The sequence below is a fragment of the Salvelinus namaycush genome, chromosome 2, assembly GCF_016432855.1.
Source record: "Salvelinus namaycush isolate Seneca chromosome 2, SaNama_1.0, whole genome shotgun sequence".
Classification (NCBI taxonomy): domain Eukaryota; kingdom Metazoa; phylum Chordata; class Actinopteri; order Salmoniformes; family Salmonidae; genus Salvelinus; species Salvelinus namaycush.
Window position 1 is genome coordinate 4739409 of NC_052308.1, and position 16898 is coordinate 4756306.

Consider the following 16898-nt stretch of genomic DNA (forward strand, 5'->3'; position numbering starts at 1 on the left):
AATGTCACATATACCTGTACCATAATGTCAGATATACCTGTACCATAATGTCACATATACCTGTACCATAATGTCAGATATACCTGTACCATAATGTCAGATATACCTGTACCATAATGTCAGACATCCCTGTACCATAATGTCAGATATACCTGTACCATAATGTCAGATATACCTGTACCATAATGTCAGATATACCTGTACCATAATGTCAGATATACCTGTACCATAATGTCAGATATACCTGTACCATAATGTCAGATATACCTGTACCATAATGTCAGATATACCTGTACCATAATGTCAGATATACCTGTACCATAATGTCAGATATACCTGTACCATAATGTCAGATATACCTGTACCATAATGTCACATATACCTGTACCATAATGTCAGATATACCTGTACCATAATGTCAGATATACCTGTACCATAATGTCAGATTTACCTGTACCATAATGTCAGATATACCTGTACCATAATGTCACATATACCTGTACCATAATGTCAGATATACCTGTACCATAATGTCTGATATACCTGTACCATAATGTCTGATATACCTGTACCATAATGTCAGACATACCTGTACCATAATGTCAGATATACCTGTACCATAATGTCAGATTTACCTGTACCATAATGTCACATATACCTGTACCATAATGTCTGATATACCTGTACCATAATGTCTGATATACCTGTACCATAATGTCTGATATACCTGTACCATAATGTCAGACATACCTGTACCATAATGTCAGACATCCCTGTACCATAATGTCAGATATATCTGTACCATAATGTCTGATATACCTGTACCATAATGTCAGATATACCTGTACCATAATGTCACATATACCTGTACCATAATGTCAGATATACCTGTACCATAATGTCACATATACCTGTACCATAATGCCACATATACCTGTACCATAATGTCAGATATACCTGTACCATAATGTCACATATACCTGTACCATAATGTCAGATATACCTGTACCATAATGTCACATATACCTGTACCATAATGTCAGATATACCTGTACCATAATGTCAGATATACCTGTACCATAATGTCAGATATACCTGTACCATAATGTCACATATACCTGTACCATAATGTCAGATATACAGTGCATTCGGAAAGTATTCAGACCACTTGACTTTTTCCACATTTTGTTACGTTACAGCCTTATTCTAAAATGGATTAAATATAGTATGCTCACCCATGTACACACAATACCCCATAATAACAAAGCAAAAACATGGTTTTATAAATTTTAGCAAATTTATTAAAAATAAAACAGCTGTAATATCACATTTACATAAGTATTCAGACCCTTTACTCAGTACTTTGTTGAAGCACCTTTGGCAGTGATTACATCCTCCAGTCTTCTTGGGTATGACCCCATCAATCTACACACAATAGCTCATATGGACAAAGCAAAAACAGGTTTTTAGAAATGTTTGCATATTCATTAAAAAAAAAATCTTTAAAAAATCTACCTTATTTACATAAGTATTCAGACCCTTTGCTATAAGACTCGAAATTGAACTCAGGTACAGCATTGTGTTGAGGCACAGATTTGGGGAAGGGTACCAAAACATTTCTGCAGCACTGAAGGTCCCCAAGAAAACAGTGGCCTCCATCATTCTTAAACAGGATTAGAACCACCAAGACTCTTCCTAGAGCTGGCTGGCCGGCCAAACTCTGTGGAGATGGGAGAACCTTCCAGAAGGACAACCATCTCTGCAGCACTCCACCAATCAGGCCTTTATAGTAGAGCTGGCTGAACAGAGAAAAGTACAGAGAGATCCTTGATGAAAACCTGCTCCAGAGCGCTCAGGACCTCAGACTGGGGTGAAGGTTCACCTTCAAAACAGGACAACGACCCTAAGCTCACAGCCAAGACAACGCAGGAGTGGCTTCGGGACAAGTCTCTGAATGTCCTTGAGTTACCCAGCCAGAGCCTGGACTTAAACCCGATCGAACATGTCTGGAGAGACCTAAAAATAGCTGTGCAGCGACGCTCCCCATCCAACCTGGCAGAGCTGAAGAGGATCTGCAGAGAAGAATGGCAGAAACTCCCCAAATACAGGTGTGCCAAGCTTGTAGCGTCATACCCAAGAAGACTTGAGAATGTAATCACTGCCAAAGGTGCTTCAACAAAGTACTGAGTAAAGGGTCTGAACAATTTTGTAAATCTGATATTGCATTAAAAAATATATCATTTTTGCAAACAATTCTTAAGAACAGTTTTTGCTTTTTCATTATGGGGTATTGTATGTAGATGGGCGAGCATACTATATTTAATCCATTTTAAAATAAGACTGTAACGTAACAAAATGTGGAAAAAGGCAGAGGCTTGTTTACAGATACCACACCATGTTGTATCACTCACACCTGCCCAGGAAAAAAACCTAGTCTCAGGTGTATCTGACAGTAGTATCGTGACTAGGGGTACGTTAAGCAGACAGTCTTGGAGACAAGACTGGCCACACACACACACACACACACACACACACACACACACACACACACACACACACACACACACACACACACACACACACACACACACACACACACACACACACACACACACACACACACGGTATCGTGACTGTGGGTACGTGGAAGACAGCCTTAGGAGATGTGACTGGCCACACAAACCTGTAGTATCGCGACTGCAGGTACGTTGAGCAGACAGCCTTGGAGACGTGTGAGGCTGAGCCGAAGTCGATGACCTTGACCCTGTAGGGCTGTCTGAGAGGATCCACCAGCATGATGTTCTCTGGCTTCAGGTCAGCATGGATCAGACCCAGAGACTTCAGCTTCATCAGCGCTGTCGCCACCTAGTGGTCAAATGTAGGTAATGCAGGCTTTCAAACGGTGGAGGCTATCAACAGAAAAGGGTTCAAAAGTGGCATCTAGAGAAGTAATATTTTCACTTAGTCTCCCAATGACATCACCCCGATGTACCTGCCGCCCCTACACTCTAACCACTAGGCTACCTGCCGTCCCTACACTCTAACCACTAGGCTACCTGCCGCCTCTACACTCTAACCACTAGGCTACCTGCCACCTCTACACTCTAACCACTAGGCTACCTGCCCCCTCTACACTCTAACCACTAGGCTACCTGCCGTCCCTACACTCTAACCACTAGGCTACCTGCCGCCTCTACACTCTAACCACTAGGCTACCTGCCGCCTCTACACTCTAACCACTAGGCTACCTGCCACCTCTACACTCTAACCACTAGGCTACCTGCCCCCTCTACACTCTAACCACTAGACTACCTGCCACCTCTACACTCTAACCACTAGACTACCTGCCACCTCTACACTCTAACCACTAGGCTACCTGCCGCCCCTACACTCTAACCACTAGACTACCTGCCACCTCTACACTCTAACCACTAGGCTACCTGCCGCCTCTACACTCTAACCACTAGGCTCCCTGCCGCCTCTACACTCTAACCACTAGGCTCCCTGCCGCCTCTACACTCTAACCACTAGGCTACCTGCCGCCTCTACAGTCTAACCACTAGGCTACCTGCCACCTCTACACTCTAACCACTAGGCTACCTGCCCCCTCTACACTCTAACCACTAGGCTACCTGCCACCTCTACACTCTAACCACTAGGCTACCTGCCACCTCTACACTCTAACCACTAGGCTACCTGCCACCTCTACACTCTAACCACTAGGCTACCTGCCACCTCTACAGTCTAACCACTAGGCTACCCTGCCGCCCCTACACTCTAACCACTAGGCTACCTGCCTCCTCTACAGTCTAACCACTAGGCTACCCTGCCTCCTCTACACTCTAACCACTAGGCTACCTGCCACCTCTACACTCTAACCACTAGGCTACCCTGCCGCCCCTACACTCTAACCACTAGGCTACCTGCCGCCTCTACACTCTAACCACTAGGCTACCTGCCGCCTCTACAGTCTAACCACTAGGCTACCCTGCCGCCCCTACACTCTAACCACTAGGCTACCTGCCCCCTCTACACTCTAACCACTAGGCTACCTGCCGCCTCTACACTCTAACCACTAGGCTACCTGCCCCCTCTACACTCTAACCACTAGGCTACCTGCCACCTCTACACTCTAACCACTAGGCTACACTCTAACCACTAGGCTACACTCTAACCACTAGGCTACACTCTAACCACTAGGCTACACTCTAACCACTAGGCTACACTCTAACCACTAGGCTACACTCTAACCACTAGGCTACACTCTAACCACTAGGCTACACTCTAACCACTAGGCTACACTCTAACCACTAGGCTACCTGCCGCCTCTACACTCTAACCACTAGGCTACACTCTAACCACTAGGCTACACTCTAACCACTAGGCTACACTCTAACCACTAGGCTACACTCTAACCACTAGGCTACACTCTAACCACTAGGCTACACTCTAACCACTAGGCTACACTCTAACCACTAGGCTACCTGCCGCCTCTACACTCTAACCACTAGGCTCCCTGCCGCCTCTACACTCTAACCACTAGGCTCCCTGCCGCCTCTACACTCTAAGCACTAGACTACCTGCCGCCTCTACACTCTAACCACTAGGCTACCTGCCACCTCTACAGTCTAACCACTAGGCTACCTGCCACCTCTACACTCTAACCACTAGGCTACCTGCCCCCTCTACACTCTAACCACTAGGCTACCTGCCACCTCTACACTCTAACCACTAGGCTACCTGCCACCTCTACAGTCTAACCACTAGGCTACCCTGCCGCCCCTACACTCTAACCACTAGGCTACCTGCCACCTCTACAGTCTAACCACTAGGCTACCCTGCCTCCTCTACACTCTAACCACTAGGCTACCTGCCACCTCTACACTCTAACCACTAGGCTACCCTGCCGCCCCTACACTCTAACCACTAGACTACCTGCCGCCTCTACACTCTAACCACTAGGCTACCTGCCACCTCTACACTCTAACCACTAGGCTACCCTGCCGCCCCTACACTCTAACCACTAGGCTACCTGCCCCCTCTACACTCTAACCACTAGGCTACCTGCCGCCTCTACACTCTAACCACTAGGCTACCTGCCCCCTCTACACTCTAACCACTAGGCTACCTGCCACCTCTACACTCTAACCACTAGGCTACCTGCCCCCTCTACACTCTAACCACTAGGCTACCTGCCCCCTCTACACTCTAACCACTAGGCTACCTGCCGCCTCTACACTCTAACCACTAGGCTACCTGCCACCTCTACACTCTAACCACTAGGCTACCTGCCGCCTCTACACTCTAACCACTAGGCTACCTGCCACCTCTACACTCTAACCACTAGGCTACCTGCCCCCTCTACACTCTAACCACTAGGCTACCTGCCACCTCTACACTCTAACCACTAGGCTACCTGCCCCCTCTACACTCTAACCACTAGGCTACCTGCCCCCTCTACACTCTAACCACTAGGCTACCTGCCCCCGTACACTCTAACCACTAGGCTACCTGCCGCCTTTACACTCTAACCACTAGGCTACCTACCGCCCCTACACTCTAACCACTAGGCTACCTGCCCCCTCTACACTCTAACCACTAGGCTACCTGCCGCCTCTACACTCTAACCACTAGGCTACCTACCCCCTCTACACTCTAACCACTAGGCTACCTACCACCTCTACACTCTAACCACTAGGCTACCTGCCGCCTCTACACTCTAACCACTAGGCTACCTACCGCCTCTACACTCTAACCACTAGGCTACCTACCGCCTCTACACTCTAACCAACACTCTAACCACTAGGCTACCTACCGCCTCTACACTCTAACCACTAGGCTACCTGCCGCCTCTACACTCTAACCACTAGGCTACCTGCCGCCTCTACACTCTAACCACTAGGCTACCTGCCGCCTCTACACTCTAACCACTAGGCTACCTGCCGCCTCTACACTCTAACCACTAGGCTACCTGCCGCCTCTACACTCTAACCACTAGGCTACCTGCCGCCCCTACACTCTAACCACTAGACTACCTACCGCCTCTACACTCTAACCACTAGGCTACCTGCCGCCTCTACACTCTAACCACTAGGCTACCTGCCGCCCCTACACTCTAACCACTAGGCTACCTACTGCCTCTACACTCTAACCACTAGGCTACCTGCCGCCTCTACACTCTAACCACTAGGCTACCTACCGCCCCTACACTCTAACCACTAGACTACCTACTGCCTCTACACTCTAACCACTAGACTACCTGCCCCCCCTACACTCTAACCACTAGACTACCTACTGCCTCTACACTCTAACCACTAGGCTACCTACTGCCTCTACACTCTAACCACTAGGCTACCTGCCACCTCTACACTCTAACCACTAGGCTACCTGCCGCCTCTACACTCTAACCACTAGGCTACCTGCCGCCTCTACACTCTAACCACTAGGCTACCTGCCGCCTCTACACTCTAACCACTAGGCTACACTCTAACCACTAGGCTACACTCTAACCACTAGGCTACACTCTAACCACTAGGCTACACTCTAACCACTAGGCTACCTGCCGCCTCTACACTCTAACCACTAGGCTCCCTGCCGCCTCTACACTCTAACCACTAGGCTCCCTGCCGCCTCTACACTCTAACCACTAGGCTCCCTGCCGCCTCTACACTCTAAGCACTAGACTACCTGCCGCCTCTACACTCTAACCACTAGGCTACCTGCCACCTCTACAGTCTAACCACTAGGCTACCTGCCACCTCTACAGTCTAACCACTAGGCTACCTGCCCCCTCTACACTCTAACCACTAGGCTACCTGCCACCTCTACACTCTAACCACTAGGCTACCTGCCACCTCTACACTCTAACCACTAGGCTACCTGCCACCTCTACACTCTAACCACTAGGCTACCTGCCACCTCTACACTCTAACCACTAGGCTACCTGCCACCTCTACAGTCTAACCACTAGGCTACCCTGCCGCCCCTACACTCTAACCACTAGGCTACCTGCCACCTCTACAGTCTAACCACTAGGCTACCCTGCCTCCTCTACACTCTAACCACTAGGCTACCTGCCGCCTCTACACTCTAACCACTAGGCTACCTGCCACCTCTACAGTCTAACCACTAGGCTACCCTGCCGCCCCTACACTCTAACCACTAGGCTACCTGCCCCCTCTACACTCTAACCACTAGGCTACCCTGCCGCCCCTACACTCTAACCACTAGGCTACCTGCCCCCTCTACACTCTAACCACTAGGCTACCTGCCGCCTCTACACTCTAACCACTAGGCTACCTGCCCCCTCTACACTCTAACCACTAGGCTACCTGCCACCTCTACACTCTAACCACTAGGCTACCTGCCCCCTCTACACTCTAACCACTAGGCTACCTGCCGCCTCTACACTCTAACCACTAGGCTACCTGCCGCCTCTACACTCTAACCACTAGGCTACCTGCCGCCTCTACACTCTAACCACTAGGCTACCTGCCGCCTCTACACTCTAACCACTAGGCTACCTGCCACCTCTACACTCTAACCACTAGGCTACACTCTAACCACTAGGCTACACTCTAACCACTAGGCTACACTCTAACCACTAGGCTACACTCTAACCACTAGGCTACACTCTAACCACTAGGCTACACTCTAACCACTAGGCTACACTCTAACCACTAGGCTACACTCTAACCACTAGGCTACCCTGCCGCCCCAGTGTAGTAACAGTGTAACAGTGTCACAACAGTGTCACAACAGTGTCACAACAGTGTAATAACTCAACTTTTAGAATGAGTAGGCCTACCAGGTAAACAGACTGTCAAATAAGGTCCGACCATAATATCTTGACCATATTCCTTCCTCACATTTCTATAGTCTGTATAACGGATCAATAAAGTTGTATTGTATTGTCACCTGTTGCAGTATGGGTCTGATGTGTTGTAGTGGCAGGGGGCTGAACTTGCTGTGCTTCAGGAAGTCATACAGGTTCTGCTCCAGCATCTCAAACACCAGGCAGGTGTGACCTTTGTGTTGGAAACACTCGTAGGAACGCACAAAGTTAAACTCGTCAGCGTTCTCCTCACTCAGACGGTTCAGGATGCCCACCTGGGAACAGACAGGAGGGTGGAGTGGCTTAGCCAGAGCACATTGACACAGCTCAACTTAATCTGCTACACTTGTGTTCCAGTTGTCTATTCTAGAACTCAACATAATCTGCTACACTTGTGTTCCAGTTGTCTATTCTCGAACTAGTCTGGCGCCTGGGAACAAGCAGGAAGTGTGAACTCCATGCCTGACAAAGGTCTATAGTAAGAATTCCAGACACACGTTATTTGGATAGTCCCGCGTAGATGATCTATGGGTTACCAGGCGTTTCTCTTGAAGGATAATGAACATGAATCAAGAGGCTGTGTTAGTGAGAAAACATTGACACAGCTCAAAACACTCGACATTTGTTAGTCCTATATATAAATTGGGCTAGTCTGAGCAGCTAACCGATCGCTGCAGCTGTACACAGTCCATCTGTAAATAGCCCACCCAATCTACCTACCTCATCCCCACATTGTTTTTATTTACTTTGCTGCTCTTTTGCACACCAGTATCTCTACTTGCACATCATCATCTGCTCATCTATCACTCCAGTGTTAATCTGCTATATTGTAATTACTTCACTACTATTGGCCTATTTATTGCCTTACCTCCTCACGCCATTTGCACACAATGTATATAGACTTAATTTTTTCTATTGTGTTATTGACTGTACGCTTGTTTATTCCATGTGTAACTCTGTGTTGTTGTTTCTGTCGCACTGCTTTGCTTTATCTTGTCCAGGTCGCAGTTGTAAATGAAAACTTGTTCTCAACTGGCCTACCTGGATAAATAAAGGTTAAATAAAAAAATAAATAAAAAATAGTCTAACACTTGGATATTTCATTGACAGGAGAGGTTGAAGGTCCTTGGAGAAAGTCCTCTTGAAAAGCAATAAACATCTAGGCTGGTGTCCAAGCTGATATGCTTTGTTTCCCCCCTAGTGAGTCTCACTTCACAAAACCATGAAGGTAAAACAGTGCATATCAGTTTTGGATTCCAGGCTAATAAACCGTTTTCGATTCCAGGCTAACCAATCAATCAATCAATCAATCATGATAGACCGAGAAAAAAAAGAACCCACCTCGATCTGGCCCTGTCGTGCGTAAGAAGGGTGGTTCTTGAGGATCTTGATGGCCACGATCTCATTGGTTCCCCTCTTCCAACACTTGGCCACCTGACCGAAGGTCCCCCTCCCCAGGAACTCCAGCACCTCATAACTACAGGAGACTGAACACAGGGTCTCATGCTGCACCAGCTGGTAGTCCCCCTCTCCGTTGGAGCTGGAGCTCTTGGTAGTGGGGGCCGAGTTGGGGACGGACTGGCCCGTACCCCCTCCTCCGACGCCCCCTGTCCTCGTGGAGAAGACTGGTCGAGGGGCAGAGAGCTCCTCCAGAATCTGAACACTATTACTTCCTTCAACTTCCTTATTCTTCCTCTTCTGGCCCTGTCGTCGCGTCCCCGTGCCTGTTGCGGTCGTCGTGGTGTGCGTGTGTGAGGTATGTGTGTGTGAGGTGTGTGTGTGTGAGGTGTGCGTGTGTGAGTAGTGGTCGTTGAGGCGGCGGCTGGAGCCTCTGGGTAGGCTGCCTGTGCTGTCGGCCGCCCGGACCACCACCTGGCCTCGGGAACCTGGGGTGGCAGAGGGGGCGAAGGAGTAACCCCCTACCCCCTGCTGGCCGCCCACGGAACCATAGGGGGCGTCAGAGGACACCTCCCAAACACAGTTTTCTACCTTCATCTTCTTGACACGGCAGAAGGCGCTGGAGGAGATGGAGGGAGGACAAAACACTTGGAGCTGGGACGACATACCTGGAGATAGGAGGGAGTGTGCATGGAGGGGGGGGGAGAGAGAGAGGGGTGGTGGGGAGGAAGGAGAGAGAAAGAGAGAGAGAGAGGGAGGGGTGGTGGGGAGGAAGGAGAGAGAGAGAGAGAGAGAGAGAGAGAGAGAGAGAGGTGGTGGGGAGGAAGGAGAGAGAGAGAGAGAGAGAGAGAGAGAGAGAGAGAGAGAGGTGGTGGGGAGGAAGGAGAGAGAGAGAGAGAGGGAGGGGTGGTGGTGAGGAAGGAGAGAGAGAGAGAGAGAGAGAGAGAGAGAGAGAGAGAGAGAGAGAGAGGGAGGGGTGGTGGTGAGGAAGGAGAGAGGGAGAGAGAGAGAGAGGGAGGGGTGGTGGTGAGGAAGGAGAGAGGGAGAGAGAGAGAGAGGGAGGGGTGGTGGGGAGGAAGGAAGGAGAGAGAGAGTGGGAGGGGTGGTGGGGAGGAAGGAGAGAGAGAGAGAGAGAGAGGGAGGGGTGGTGGGGAGGAAGGAGAGAGAGAGAGAGAGAGAGGGAGGGGTGGTGGGGAGGAAGGAGAGAGAGAGAGAGAGAGAGAGAGAGAGAGAGAGAGAGAGAGGGGGGTGGTGGGGAGGAAGGAGAGAGAGAGAGAGAGAGAGAGAGAGAGAGAGAGAGAGAGAGAGAGGGAGGGGTGGTGGGGAGGAAGGAGAGAGAGAGAGAGAGAGAGAGAGAGAGAGAGAGGTCTATCAATGGGACATATCTTGCATGTTTCAGAATGTTCATTTGAAATATACAGTGAGTATTAGAGGTTTATACAGATCCACCCGAACCCCTGGGTCCAACATTCTAACTTCTCCCTCAGGTCCGGGTCGGGTCGTTTGATTGTAACTACAGCTGATAGACACAAGTGGACACGACCATGGCTCTGCATAGCCTATAGAATATATAAGGTTTATAGAATACATATATATATATATATATATATATATTTTACACACATACATACATACATACACTAACGTTCAAAAGTTTGGCGTCACTTAGAAATGTCCTTGATTTTGAAAGAAAATAACATTATTTGTCCATTAGAATAACATCAAATTGATCAGAAATACAGTGTAGGCATTGTTAATGTTGTAAATGACTATTGTAGCTGGAAACGACAGATTTTTTAATGGAATATCTACATAGGCGTATAGAGGCCCATTATCAGCAACCATCACTCCTGTGTTCCAATGGCACGTTGTGTTAGCTAATCCAACTTTATCATTTTAAAATGCTAATTGATCATTAGAAAACCCTTTTGCAATTTTGTTAGCACAGCTGAAAACTGTTGTTCTGATTAAAAAAGCAATAAAACTGGCCTTCTTTAGACTAGTTGAGTATCTGGAGCAACAGCATTTGTGGGTTTGATTACAGGCTCAAAATGGCCAGAAACAAATAACTTTCTTCTGAAACTCGTCAGTCTATTCTTGTTCTGAGAAATGAAGGCTATTCCATGCGTGAAATTGCCAAGAAATTGAAGATCTCGTACAATGCTGTGTACTACTCCCTTCATAGAACAGCACAAACTGGCTCTAACCAGAATAAAAAGAGGAATGGGAGGCCCCGGTGCACAACTGAGCAAGAGGACAAGTACATTAGAGTGTCTAGTTTGAGAAACAGACGTCTCACAAGACCTCAAATACCGCAAAAAATGTAGCAAAACAATTAACCTTTTGTCCTGAATACAAAATCTTACACCATACAGAGCGGAAAGTATTCAGACCTCTCCTTATTTTTGTACATCCTGTTTCCATTGATCATCCTTGAAATGTGTCTACAACTTGATTGGAGTCCACACCTGTGGTAAATTCAATTGGTTGGACATGATTTGGAAAGGCACACAGCTGTCTATATAAAAGCCCCACAGTTGACATTGCATGTCAGAGAAAAAACCAAGCCACGAAGTCAAAGGAACTTTCCGTAGAGCTCCGAGACAGGATTGTGTCAAGGCACAGATCTAGGGAAGGGTACCAAAACATTTCTGTAGCATTGAAGGTCCCCAAGAACACAGTGGCCTCCATCATTCTTAAACAGGAGAAGTGCGGAACCACCAAGACTCTTCCTAGAGCTATCGTTGGAGAAGGACCTTGGTCAGGGAGGTGACTAAGAACCCAATAGTCACTCTGAAAGAGCTCTAGAGTTGTGGAGATGGGAGAACCTTCCAGAAGGACAACCATCTCTACAGCACTCCACCAAATCAGGCCTTTATTGTTGAGTGGCCAGACGGAAGCCACTCCTCAGTAAAAGGCACATGACAGCCCACTTGGAGTTTTCCAAAAGGCACCTGAAGGACTCTCAGACCAGAGGAAACAAGATTCTCTTCTGGTCTGATGAAACCAAGATTGAACTCTTTGGCCTGAATGCCAAGCATCACGTCTGGAGAAAACCAGGCACTGCTCATCACCTGGCCAATACCATCACTACGGTGAAGCATGGTGGTGGCAGCATCATGCTGCTGGGATGTTTTTCAGAGGCAGGGACTGGGAGACTAGTCAGGATCAAGGGAAAGATGAACGGAGCAAAGTACAGAGATATCCTTGATGAAAACATGCTCCAGAGCACTCAGGACCTCAGACTGGGGCGAAGGTTCACCTTCCAACAGGACAACACAGGAGTGGCTTCAGGAAAAGTCTCTGAATGTCCTTGAGTGGCCCAGCAAGAGCCCGAACTTGAAGGCGAACATCTCTGGAGAGACCTGAAAATAGCTGTGCAGCATTGCTCCCCATCCAACCTGACAGATCTTGAGAGGATCTGCAGAGAAGAATGGGAGAAACTCCCCAAATACAGGTGTGCCAAGCTTGTAGCGTCATACCCAAGTTGGCTCGAGAATGTAATCGCTGCCAAAGGTGCTTCAACAAAGTACTGAGTAAAGGGTCTGAATACTTATGTACATGTGATACATACTGTACCAGTCAAAAGTTGTACAACACCTACTCCTTCAAGGGTTTTTCTTTATTTTTTTACTATTTTCTACATTGTGGAATAATAGTGAAGACATCAAAACTATGAAATAACACATATGGAATCATATAGTAACCAAAAAAGTGTTAAACAAATCAAAATATATTTCAGATTCTTCAAAGTAGCCACCCTTTGGCTTTTTTTTTTTTTTACCATATAAGTTTACTGAGAACACATTCTCATTTACAGCAACGACCTGGCGAATAGTTACAGGGGAGAGGAGGGGGGTGAATCAGGCAATTGTAAGCTGGGGATGATTAGGTGACCATGATGGTATGAGGGACAGCTTGGGAATTTAGCCAGAACACCAGGGTTAACACCCCTACTCTTACGATAAGTACCATGGGCTCTTTAGTGACAACAGAGAGTCAGGACACCCGTTTAACATCCCATCCGAAAGACGCCCCCCTACACAGGGCAGTGTCCCCAATCATTGCCCTGGGGCATTGGGATATGTTTTTTTATCTGAGGAAAGGGTGCCTCCTACTGGCCCTCCAACTCCACTTCCAGCAGCATCTGGTCTCCCATCCAGGGACTGACCAGGACCAACCCTGCTTAGCTTCAGAAGCAAGCCAGCAGTGGGATGCAGGGTGGTACACTGCAGCCTTGACAGATTTGCACACTCTTGGCATTCTCTCAACCAGCTTCACCTGGAATGCTTTTCCAACAGTCTTGAAGGAGTTCCCACATATGCTAAGCACCTGTTTGCTGCTGTTCCTGTCCAACTCATCCCAAACCATCTCAATTGGGTTGAGGTCAGGTGATTGTGGAGGCCAGGTCATCTGATGCAGCACTCCATCACTCTCCATCTTGGTCAAATAGTCCCTACACAGCCTGAAGGTGTGTTGGGTCATTGTCCTGTTGAAAAACAAATGGTCCCACCACTAAGTGCAAACCAGATGAGATTGCGTATCGCTGCAGAATGCTGGTTAAGTGTGACTTGAATTCTAAATAAATCACAGTGTCACCAGCAAAGCATCCCCACACCACCTCCTCCATGGTACACGATGGGAACCACACCTCCGGAGATCATCCGTTCACCTACTCTGCGTCTCACAAAGACATCAGACCAAAGGCCAGATTTCCACCGGTCTAATGTCCATTGTTAGTGTTTCTTGGCCCAAGCAAGTCTCTTCTTCATATTGGTGTCCTTTAGTAGTGGTTTCTTTGCAGCAATTTGACCATGAAGGCCTGATTCACACAGCTACCTCTGAACAGCTGATGTTGAGATGTGTCTGTTACTTGAACTCTGTGAAGCATTTATATGGGCTGCAATTTCTGAGGCTGGTAACAATAATGAACCTATCCTCTGCAGCAGAGATAACTCAGTCTTCCTTTCCTGTGGCGGTCCTCATGAGATCCAGTTTCATCATAGCGCTTCATGGTTTTTGCGACAGCACTTGAAGAAACTTTCAAAGCTGTTGAAATTGTCCAGAATGACAGACTGATGGTCTGTCATTTCTCTTTGCTTATTTGAGCTGTTCTTGCCATAAAATGGACTAGGTATTTTACCAAATAGGGCTATCGTCTGTATACCACCCCTACCATGTCACAATACAACTGATTGGCTCAAATGCATTAAGGAAAGACATTCCACAAATGAACTTTGAGCTGACAAGGTAAAAATCTGTCGTTCTGCCCCACTGTTCCCCGGTAGGCTGTCATTGTAAATAAGAATTTGTTCTTAACTGGCCTGCCTAGTTAAATAAAAAAAACTGGCAAAATCCTGAAAGACAACCTGGTTCAGTCTGCTTTCCACCAGACACTGGGAGAGGAATTCACCTTTCAGCAGGACAATAACCTACAAACACAAGGCCAAATCTACACTGGAGCTGTTTACCAAGAAGACAGTGAATGTGGCTGAGTTACAGTTTTTTTTTGACAGCTTGAAAATCTATGACAAGACCTGAAAATGGTTGCCTAGCAATGATCAACAACCAATTTGACAGAACTTGAAGAATTTTTGAAAATAATGGATGGGCAAATGTTACACAATCCAGAGACTTAACCAGAAAGACTCTCAGCTGTAATCGCTGCCTAAGGTGATTCTAACACGTATTAACTCAGTGGGTTGAACACCTATCTAATCAATATATTAAAAACTATGTTGTTAAAATTGTTCTTCCACTTTGACAGAGTATTGTGTAGATCGTTGACAACAACAACAAAATAATTAAATCCGACTTTATAACAACAAAATGTGGAAAAAGTCCAGGCGTGTTTATACTTTCTGTAGACAGCTAGCTGAATCGGGTGTTACAGCTGAATCGGGTGTTACAGCTGAATCGGGTGTTACAGCTGAATCGGGTGTTACAGCTGAATCGGGTGTGACAGCTGAATCCGGTGTGACAGCTGAATCGGGTGTTACAGCTGAATCCGGTGTGACAGCTGAATCCGGTGTGACAGCTGAATCCGATGTGACAGCTGAATCCGATGTGACAGCTCTGCATGTTTACAGGCCACCCCCCTGACCTCGTGTCCGTATTGTTTAAAACAGCTAGCTAGTGTCCTCAAGATACCTGCACCTACCAACATAGTAAACATGCTGCATATACCGTTAGGCTAGCCATCTATGATAGCCACAACAAACAATAAGGACATTCTCCATCCAAAACAGTTGCTCATCCAGCTTGACCATTACAATGTTTAGGCCAAGACAGTGGGCTTTCCAGAGGCAAATGTCAAACTAGCTTGTCTAACAAATCAAATAGTGTGATACTCTTTTGGGGGACATGATTTAGCGTTTACATTTTAGTAATTTAGCAGACACTCGCCTCCTATCCTGAGCGACTTACAGTTAAATCAACATTTCACATCCATATAATTACATGATATATTGAATAGTAGCTAGCTTATATTTCCCTTCCTGCCCTACAATATAGCTATAATCGTTCAAACGTAGGAAGGTAAATCAGAGCTAGCCAAGACGAGCCGGTCATTTATGTCGACATACATATCTAGCTAGCTGGTTTAGCTAGCTGGTTTAGCTAGCTGGTTTAGCTAGCTGGTTTAGCTAGCTGGTTTAGCTAGCTGGTTTAGCTAGCTGGTTTAGCTAGATGAGCTGGTTTAGCTAGATGAACTACTTATCCCATTACAAGCCTATTGTAACTTAGTTAGCTTGCTAACGTCAATATCACACTCGGACGTAACCCTACGAAAACATCGTGTTTCAAGCAATCAACATACCTGATTTTATTTCACAGTGTAATGTCGAAGATCAGTACAGTAATGTGTTGAAATCCCACATAGGAGAGCAGATTATCCAGATGTAACGTTAACAGCTAGCTAGGAGCGATAAACTAACGTTAAAACTAACTAGGCCTTCATTGTTGTCCAACAAAACAGACGTAAGCAAACACACACAAGTAGGGAGCGGTTCCGGTCGGGAAACAGTCAACTCGGGTTGTAATAAAATTAAATCAAAAGTAGTTACATAATAAAAACGTATTTTCTTTCAATAACAAACACTTCCTTCAAAAGCTACGGGAACAAACGACGTAATGTCTCAGCTGCTAACCTGACGTAGCAGACGTAGAAAGCCCTGAAGTAGAAAGACCGTCATGGCTGGAAGGGATCAATATTTTGTGAGCATGTATTTTTCCTAGCAGGTTAGGATAATGCCGAGGTAAATACAGTTTCAGGTTAGATATTCGACGGATATTCGCCTGTAATTTTCCTTACGTCCACCAACAGCAGTTAGGGACCGTCAACATAGTGACAAATCGACATTTTCACATTTCAATAGCTCTTTAATTATTACTTCTAACACTTTCAAAACTGGTTGTAGCGAATCCGATTGACACACATTGCACACACCTTTTTTTTTGTCGATTTACATCTCACACTATTTTAAATTATTTATTTACATTTTTGAATTTCAATAGCTCTTTGGTCATATGACCTACTGACTTCAAACAAGGTTCAGGATGTACTCTCAGTGGGCCTACACATTGCACACCCTTTAGTTTGTCCATTTTCATCTCACACATTTTTACATGAATTTTTCAAACGTTCAAATTTCAATAGCTCCTTGGT

At 46.7% G+C, this 16898-nt stretch overlaps 1 protein-coding gene across 4 annotated transcripts in view; it reads right to left on the reverse strand.

Moving 5' to 3' along the window:
- Positions 1 to 16535, reverse strand: part of LOC120058164 (homeodomain-interacting protein kinase 1-like) — a 55882-nt gene extending 39347 nt beyond the window's left edge. For 3 of the 4 annotated variants that reach the window (XM_039006658.1, XM_039006651.1, XM_039006633.1), the window contains exons 1-4: positions 16050 to 16369; positions 9176 to 9900; positions 7918 to 8109; positions 2684 to 2865 (exon numbers count right to left, since the gene is read on the reverse strand). In XM_039006658.1, the coding sequence (XP_038862586.1) occupies positions 2684 to 2865; positions 7918 to 8109; positions 9176 to 9898 (1097 nt within the window). In that variant the 5' untranslated portion in view covers positions 9899 to 9900; positions 16050 to 16369. The other variant, XM_039006643.1, reaches the window with a different exon arrangement.
- Between the last annotated feature and the right edge of the window lie 363 nt (positions 16536 to 16898).